General features: G+C 39.8%; 2 protein-coding genes across 3 annotated transcripts in view; one reads left to right on the plus strand and one right to left on the minus strand.

Moving 5' to 3' along the window:
- MAP4 (microtubule associated protein 4) overlaps window positions 1–9753 on the minus strand; it is a 62571-nt gene that overhangs the window by 47941 nt on the left and 4877 nt on the right. The window contains exon 1 of one of the 2 annotated variants that reach the window (XM_083380065.1): window positions 6692–6709. The exons of the other annotated variant lie outside the window; for it this stretch is intronic. The gene's annotated coding sequence lies outside the window, so the exon portion shown is untranslated. Of the gene's footprint in view, window positions 1–6691; window positions 6710–9753 lie in introns of those variants that run through there. 2 annotated transcript variants of the gene reach the window in all.
- Window positions 4895–9753, plus strand: part of LOC310650507 (uncharacterized protein) — a gene marked incomplete at its 5' end in the record, with an annotated part of 11905 nt that continues 7046 nt past the window's right edge. The window contains one exon of the mRNA XM_083380067.1: window positions 4895–5059. Within this exon, the coding sequence (XP_083236193.1) occupies window positions 4895–5059 (165 nt within the window). The remainder of the gene's footprint in view (window positions 5060–9753) is intronic.

Below are 9753 nucleotides of genomic sequence, written 5' to 3' on the forward strand. Positions count from 1 at the left end.
ATCAAATAAAAGATATGATATGAAATAAGAATCAAATATATTCTGTTAGATTAAACAAAATAAAATCAAATAAAAGATATGATATGAAATAAGAATCAAATATATTCTATTTGATTAAACAAAATCAAATCAAATGAAAGATGATATGATATGAAATAAGAATCAAATATATTCCGTTAGATTAAACAAAATCAAATCAAATAAAAGATGATATGATATGAAATAACAATGAAATATATTCCATTCGATTAAACAAAATAAAATCAAATAAAAGATGATATGATATGAAATAACAATCAAATATATTCCATTCGATTAAACAAAATCAAATCAAATAAAAGATGATATGATATGAAATAACAATCAAATATATTCTATTCGATTAAACAAAATCAAATAAAATGTGATAGGAAAGAATAATCAAATACAATTCTTATTACGTTTAAATAAAATAAATGAAATAAAATGTTACATTGTAAGAAATACCCGTCAAAATAAAATTATTCGTTAAAGAATCAAATCAAATCAAAATAAAAATCATCTTAAGATGGGGCGGTATCACAATACAATATAACAATAAAATAAAATAAAACAAAAGGGAAAATGGAAAATTAATTTTTCCCCCGAAAAAGGCATCAATGGGCCCATTCAGGATGGCCGAATCCTGACATTTGGAGATTCGTTAGGAAACCCTGGAACGGTTGCTTAGCACAAAAACAAAAATCCACAAAACTTTTGTCCAGAGTGAAAATATCAACGTGTCCCCAATTCATTGTCACTCAGCCCTGGGATAGCTCCAGATGTGGCCAGGGGCCAATTAAAGCGCCCGGAGCCAATTTTTGGGACAGAAAAACACACACTCACACACAGACACACACCCACACCCAATGTGTCCTTTGCTGCAAACGCCGGGGAGGATCGGGAGGGGGGGAGGAAACGTACAGGTACTCCCCTTGCCTTACAACCACAACGGAGGGTCGGCAACGTTTCTGTCGCTAAGTGAGACGGCTGCTGTCCCGTTCGACGACCTTTCTTGCCGTCTTGAAGTGATTCCCGGCAGTTGGAAGAATGGAGGGAGGGAGGGAGAGAAAGAGAGAGAAAGAGAGAGAGAGAGAGAGAGAAAGAGATGCTAGTGACAAGAGACAGACAGAAATGGGATGGATATATGGATGGACAGCTAGACAGGTAGATGATAAGATGATGGATAGATGATAGAGATAATACATGATGGATAGATAGATTAGATAGATAGATAGATAGATAGATAGATAGATAGATAGATAGATGATAGATAGATAGATAGATAGATAGATAGATAGATAGATAGATAGATAGATAGATAGATAGATAGATAGGACAGAGACTGGATGGATGGATGGATGGATGGATATGATAGATGGATAGATATAGATATGACACAGAAGATAGCTAGAGATGGATGAATTACAGCTAGAGATGGAAGATGGATGGATAGCTAGAGATAGATATAGATGGGTGATAGCTAGATAGATGACAGGGATGATGGATGGATATAGATATGATACAGAAGATAGCTAGATAGCTAGAGATGGATGAATGATAGAGATGGACAATAAATGGATGGATAGCTAGCTAGATATGGAGATGGATGATAGATGATAGAAGATAGATAGATAGATGGAAGATAGATAGATAGATAGACAGACAGACAGACAGACAGACAGACAGAGACAGACAGACTGATTGGATGGATGGATGGATGGATGGATGGATGGATCGATGGAGATGATAGATGGATAGATAGATATATGATACAGAAGATAGCCAGAGATGGATGAATGATAGAGATGGATGATAAATGGATGGATGGATAGCTAGATATAGATGATAGATGATAGATAGATAGATAGATAGATAGATAGATAGATAGATAGATAGATAGACAATAGATATAGAGACAGACAGACAGATAGATAGATATGATAGACACAGAAGATAGATATAGATAAGATAAGATAAGATAAGATAAGATAAGATAAGATAAGATAAGATAAGATAAGATGATAAGATAAGATAAGATGATAAGATAAGATAAGATAAGATAAGATAAGATGAGATAAGATAAGATGATAAGATAAGATGACAAGACAAGACAAGATACAGGGAATGAGAGAGATGGATAGATCGGATGGGTGGATAGACACAGATAGGAAGATAGTTAGGGAAGATGGATGGATGGATCAATAGATGGATAAACTGATAGAGAAAAATGACAGAGAATTAAGATAGACAGATAGGCAGATGAGAGAGATAAATGATAGAGATACACAGATGGTACAGATAAGGAGATAGAAATAAGAGATGGTAGAAAGTTTAGAGAAATATAGAGAGAGAGAGACAAAGAGAGACTTAATAGATGGATGGATGGAATAGAGTAATGGACAGAGAGATACAGAAGATGAAAGAGAGAGACAAGTAGAGAAATTACAACGAAGTAGCCGTCGTAACTTCCAACTGTCCCTAAACAAAACGGTTAAGTCCAGGACATCTTCCTCCATTTGCTGCTTTCGCTCCTGATTCCTGTTATTTGTTGCTAGCGTTTGGCAGCGTTAATTGCTAATTATCCCCACTGTTAATTGTTCTTTGTGTGTGTGTGTGTGTGTGTGTGTGTGTCTGTGTGTGTCTGTGTGTGTGTGTGTGTGTGTGTCCCTTCGCCCTCTTTCATTAAAAACTGGGACGCCGGGCCTTTTAATTAACGGTAATTCGCCTTTCAAAAAGGAATTTAGAAATTTGGTGAGGCTACGGCAGTAGGCGCTTCGAGTAGAGAGAGAGAGCGAGAGAAAGATGGGACGGAGGAGGAGACGGGAAGAGGGGATTTGGGAGCCGCTGGAGCGGGAAAACCGGCTCGTTCCCTCAAATCCCAAAATCCAGGCGGTCCTCTAGTGACGACCGTCCGTTTCGCGACCGTTCGGAGTCGGAATGGCCCTGAAATAAATGGACTCGGGACCGTGATACTCCCCTAACAACTGCCAGGACTGATTAACAACTGCGGCCAGAAAAGTCGTAAAATAGGGCAATCCTCACCTCACGACTGTCTCGCTTAGCAACGTCAATTTCGGTCGTAAGTCGAGAACTACCCGCATTTCCCATTATTGATCGGATTAATCCGGATTAATGGCTGCTATTCTTAAGAGGTGTGGTCTAAGAGGAATATCGACTCGTTTAGTGACCATTCCAAATTACGTCGCTGGGGGAAAAAACCGGGACTTAGGACCGTTTTTTTTCACACTGACGACCGTCGCAGCATCCCCAAATTAAGGTGATCCAAATTCAAAGGCTCAGCAACGGACTCATGTTTACGACGGTCGCAGCGTCCCGGGATTCCCCTTTTGCGGCCTTCTGACAAGCAAGGTCAATGGAGGAAGCCAGTTTCAGTTAACGACCGTATTCTGAACGCTGAGTGATTCACGTAACAACTGTGGGGAGGTCGTAAAATGAAGCAAAACGTGCTTCGGAGCCGCCTCGCTTAGCAACCGAAACTTTGGGCTCAATTGTGGTCAGGGGACACACGTTACGTTTCTCCCCCTGGAGAGCTTGGCGGACATTGAAAGCTGAAATGCAGGCAGTCCTCGCTTTACGACCAGAAGCGAGTCGAAAATTTCTGTTCAGCGAGACCTTTGTTAAAAAGGTCTCGTCCCTGTTTTCCGACCTTGTCTTTCCACTGTTGGTAAGCGAATCATTGCAGTTGATAAGTACCTCACACGGTTGATAACTACCTCATACGGCTTCCCCATTGACTTTCTCATCAGAAGGTGTGACCCCGGGACACTGCAACCGTCGTAAATATGAGTCAGTTACCAACTGTCCGAATTTTGACCACGTGACTTATGAGGGCATGCCCCCACGGTCGTATTATCCAGCTGCCCATGGTCACGTGATCCTCCATTTACGACCATCCCAGGCGGCTTCCGTCAAATGGGGACAGCCTGCCTTGCTTAATGACCGTGTAATTCGCTCAACGAATGCCATGGTTTACTGAACAACCGCGACCAAAGAAAACATCTGTCAAGATCACAAAAGCAGCACGTTCCGCTTAGCAACAGAAATTCGAGTCCCGACCGTGGTCGTAAGGCGAGGACTATCCGTCGAGATCCCTACAAGCTCTCCGACTCGACCCCTCCACTTCCGTCCTGAGAAACACAACCCTTTTGTGGTGTCACATCGCAAAACAATTGTGGGTTTCCCGATTTGGACTGCCAAAGCACATGGCTCTCTAAATTACCAACAACGTCTCTACAAAGTCGAATGCAAAACTTCAGATTTTATGACGAAGCGGAACGGAAACTTCAGATTTTACGATGAAGCGGAACGGAACTTCTTTTGTGACTATGCGGAACGGAAACGTCGTCTTTTGCGACTAAATCTATGATGAAGACGAAGGAAAACTTCATTTTTTTACGAGAAAGCGGAACAAAAACGTCTTTTGTGACTACGCGGAACGGAAACTTCATCTTTTACGATGAAGCAGAACGGAAACTTCATTTTTTGCGACCAAGCGGAACAGAAACTTCATCTTTTACAATCAAGCAGAACGGAAACTTCCAATTTTTGCGGAACGAAATCTTTTGTGACTAAGCGGAACGGAAGCTTCATCTTTTACGACAAGGCAGAACAGAAATTTCAGATTTTATGATGATGATGAACGGAAACTTCATTTTTTGCGACCAAGCAGAACAGAAACTTCCATCTTTTACAATGAACCGGAACAAAACCTTATGTGATTAAGCGGAACAGAAACATCATCTTTTGAGACTAAGCGGAACGGAAACTTCACCTTCTACGAGAGAGGGAACAGCAACTTTTTTACGACAAAACAGAACACAAACTTCATCTTTTGCATCTAAGCGGAACGGAAATGATGTCTTTTGCAACTAAGCGGAACGGAAACTTCATCTTCTACGAGAAAGGGAACAGCAACTTTATCTTTTGCGACAAAGCGGAACGGAAACTTCGTCTTTTGAGACTAAGCGGAACGGAAACGTCGTCTTTTACGATGAAGCAGAACAGAACGAACACTTTTGTGATTGAGAACAGAAACTTCGTCTTTTGTGACTAAGGAGAACGGAAACTTCATTTTTTACGACAAAACGGAACACAAACTTCATCTTTTGCATCTAAGCGGAACGGAAACTTCATCTTCTACGACAAAGGGAAGAGGAACTTTATCTTTTGCGACAAAGCGGAACGGAAACTTCGTCTTTTGAGACCAAGCGGAACAGAAACTTCCATCTTTTACGATGAAGCAGAACAGAAACTTCAATTTTTGCGGAACGAAAACTTTTGTGATTAAGCGGAACACAAACTTCATCTTTTGCATCTAAGCGGAACGGAAACTTCATCTTCTACGACAAAGGGAACAGGAACTTTATCTTTTGCGACAAAGCGGAACGGAAACTTCGTCTTTTGAGGCTAAGCGGAACGGAAACTTCATCTTTTACGATGAAGCAGAACAGCAAGTTCAATTTTTGCGGAACGAAAACTTTTGTGATTAAGCGGAACAGAAACTTCGACTTTTGTGACGAAGCGGAACAGAAACTTCATTTTTTACGACAAACCGGAACAGAAACTTCATCTTTTGCTTCTAAGCGGAACGGAAATGATGTCTTTTGCAACTAAGCGGAACGGAAACTTCATCTTTTGCTTCTAAGCGGAACGGAAATGATGTCTTTTGCAACTAAGCGGAACGGAAACTTCATCTTTTACGATGAAGCAGAACAGAAACTTCAATTTTTGCGGAACGAAAACTTTTGTGATTAAGCAGAACAGAAACTTCGACTTTTGTGACGAAGCGGAACGGAAACTTCATTTTTTACGACAAACCGGAACAGAAACTTCATCTTTTACATCTAAGCGGAACGGAAACTTCGTCTTTTAGTATGAAGCCGAACGGAAACTTCATCTTCTAGGACAAAGCGGAAGAGAAACTTCAGGTTTTACGACTAACTGGAACGGAAAGTCTGATTTTATGAAAAAGGAAAAAAAAAAGCTTCATTTTTTAAGACATAAGATGAACGGAAACTTCATCATTTACGATGACAAAGCAGAACAGAAATTTCATATTTTTTTACGACGACCCGGAACAGAAGCTTCAGATTTTACGACCAAAGTGAAACAGAAACTTCATTTTTTTACGAGAAAGACGAGCGGAAACGTCAGATTTTAGGAAGTTTTTCCGGCTCTTTCTCTGCCAGGAACGCCGAGGTCAGAGATGCCTAAACAGCCTGAGAATCCCAGCCAAAAAATAAAATGAAATTAGAATTAAGAGAGAAAGCATTTGCAGACCACACATTTAAAAAAAAAATCCTCCGTGCAGGAACATCGGGCTTCACTCAAGCACCAAACGAAAGAAAAATCACGCAATGCGGGAAGTCCTCGGCTTACAGCTCTTCGCTTAGCGACCGCTCTCACTGAACGCTGTTGACTTTTGCCCGCGTCATGACGATCGCAGCCCGGTGGTCGGGGGGAAATCAAAACCGAGAGGCTTGGCCGCCGACTCGGATTGACGACGGCCCGAGCGTCCCGGGGCCCCGCCATCCCCTTGGGCCACCTCCCGACAAAGCCGGATTCGCTTAACGACCGTGTGGCTCCCCTTTGCAACCGGCCGGGATATTCAACCGAACGACGTCGGCCGGAAAGGGGACCCCAAACTCACGTCAAACAAGAGGCCTCGCCGAACCACGGAGATCGGGGGGCTCTTTCGCCGTCGTTAAGCCGAGGACCAGGTGGACACTCGCAAAACTCTACACCAGAATCGCACCGTGTTTTTTTTTTCATTTGGCAAGCCGTTCCACGAAAGGGAAAAAAAATCAGAGAGAAAGCAAATAGGAAAAAATATCGCAAAGAGGGGGAGGTGGGGTGATTGACAGAAGCCCGCTCCTCAATTCTGGAAGTTAAAAAAAAAAAAGCTACCCCAAGCAGCTCCGGGCATCGCCGGCGCGCCCCCCCCAACCCGTTTAATACTTCGGCAACGGCAACTGCTGTTGCTAAATCCAGATATGACGAGTCGGTATAAATAGCCGGTGATTTAAATCTCCACGTGAGCGGGCAGGAAGGAAGGGAGAGGACGGGGTGGGGGCAATATTTATTTATTTATTTATATAAAGCCCACCCACCTACCACCACCCCCCAAAAAATCAAAGCCCAATATCCTGGTCGGATCCCAAGTTTGGCAGAGGAGGGAGGGGCACGTCTCTTTGGACGGGCACAAGGAGGGGCACGGCTAACCAGGAAAGGGGTTTATTTTTTTCGGGGGGTGGGGAGGAAAACAAACTAGGATCGGTGTTAAGTAAACGGTGGTCCTCCGGGACGGATCACAGCTGCGCCGGGCAGATGTTTGTTTGCCTTGATTTTTTTTTTAAATTTATTTTAAATTACTGAGTTATCACATTGGCCGGCCACAAGGTGACTTGAGCCTCGGCCGACGCCATTACAGAGAAACCCTAAATGCATAAATTAATGTCTATATCCGGCTAACCATCTATCCATCTATTTATTCATAACTATCTATTCATCTCTCTCTCTCCATCTCTCTCTCTCCATTATATCTATTCATATCTTCACTCTCTCCATCTCTCTCTTCATTATATCTATTCATACCTTCACTCTCTCTCCATCTCTCTCTCTCCACTATATCTATTCATATCTTCACTCTCTCCATCTCTCTCTCTCCATTATATCTATTCATACCTTCACTCTCTCTCCATCTCTCTCTCTCCACTATATCTATTCATATCTTCACTCTCTCTCCATTTCTCTCTCCATTATATCTATTCATACCTTCACTCTCTATCCATCTCTCTCTCTCCATTATATCTATTCATATCTTCACTCTCTCCATCTCTCTCTCCATTATATCTATTCATATCTTCACTCTCTATCCATCTCTCTCTCTCCATTATATCTATTCATATCTTCACTCTTTCTCCATCCATCTCCATCCATCTCTCTATTTAGCTACCTACCTACCTATTCACCTATCTATTGTCTATCATTCTATATTTCTATATCTCTATTTATTCATCTCTTTATAGCCATATATCCATATTTCTACTATGTAGCTATCTATCTCTCCACTATCTATACTTATATATCTAGCTGTCTATCCATCTCTCTATTATCTATTATTGTTTCAGCCTATCTTGAAGGCCATCGAACAGGCAGTAGTCACACCGGTGACAGCTCATATATTTATGTAAATTACTAACAAAGAATTAAGGGAGACTGATATGCATTTCAAACTTATTAGTTTTCATCAGTCAGCCATACCCTTCTGAGATTCGAACCTGGGCTGTTTGCACATTAGGCAGTTGTTTTCACCTCTTGAGCAATTCAGCAGATCTCATAGGAAAGTTGTGGCAGGAAAAAAAAGAAATGCATATCAGTCTCCCTTAATTCTTTGTTAGTAATTTACATATTATATATATATATATATATATATATATATATATATATATATATATATATATATATGAAAATTATTCAAATTGCTAATAAAGAATTTTAGGGAGGTTTTATTAGCAATTTGAATAATTTACACAAATAATGAGTTGTCATAAGTTGTGACTATATCCTGTGGATAGCCTTGAGATAGGCCAAACAGGAAAGAAAGAGTTAATTAGCAAGGCGTATTCAAAAGACTTGACAAATATTTCACACACACACACACATACAGATATATATAGATATATAGGTATAAAATATATTTATTCCTTTATTCAATATCCACACTACCCTCATCTCCCTTAAGAGGCTGACTCAGCGCCTGACTCCCTATCTATCTATCTATCTATCTATCTATCTATCTATCTATCTATCATCTATCTATCTATCTATCTATCTATCTATCTATCTATCTATCTATCTACCGTATCTATCTATCTATGATATAGATATAAAATTGTGATTTTAATTTTTGCGGCTAGACTTAATTTAATTTTAATTTTATATTGTATTGTTTTTAAATTTTGCCTTGTAAACCGCCCTGAGTACTTTGGGAGTAGGGCGGTATATAAACCGAATTAATAAATCAGAAATAAATAAATAAATAAAATATATTGATTCCTTTATTCAAGTTCCACGCTGCCCTCCTCTCCCTTAAGAGGCTGACTCTGGGCGCCTGACCCCCGATAGATAGATAGATAGATAGATAGATAGATAGATAGATAGATAGATAGATAGATAGATAGATAGATGATAGATAGATAGATAGATAGATAGATAAGATAGATAGATAGATAGATAGATAGATAGATAGATAGATAGATAGACAGACATGATAGACTAGACAGACAAGATAGATAGATAGATAGATAGATGATAGACTAGACAGACAAGATAGATAGATAGATAGATAGATAGATAGATAGATAGATAGATAGATATAGATAGATAGATAGATAGATAGAGATAGATAGATACTGTATAGATACTGTATAGATACTGTATAAATAGAGAGATGGAGAGATGATAGATGATAGATACATGATTGATAGAGATAGAGATAGAGATGATATAGATAGATGATAGATAGATAGATGATAGATAGATAGATAGATAGATAGATAGATAGATAGATAGATAGATAGATAGATAGATAGATATACAAAGAAAGGCAGAGATGGATTATTGGATAGATAGATAGATAGATAGATAGATAGATAGATAGATAGATAGATAGATAGACATGATAGACTAGACAGACAAGATAGATAGATA

This window comes from Vipera ursinii (assembly GCF_947247035.1).
Source record: "Vipera ursinii genome assembly, contig: SUPER_Z_unloc_2, whole genome shotgun sequence".
Lineage (NCBI taxonomy): Eukaryota > Metazoa > Chordata > Lepidosauria > Squamata > Viperidae > Vipera > Vipera ursinii.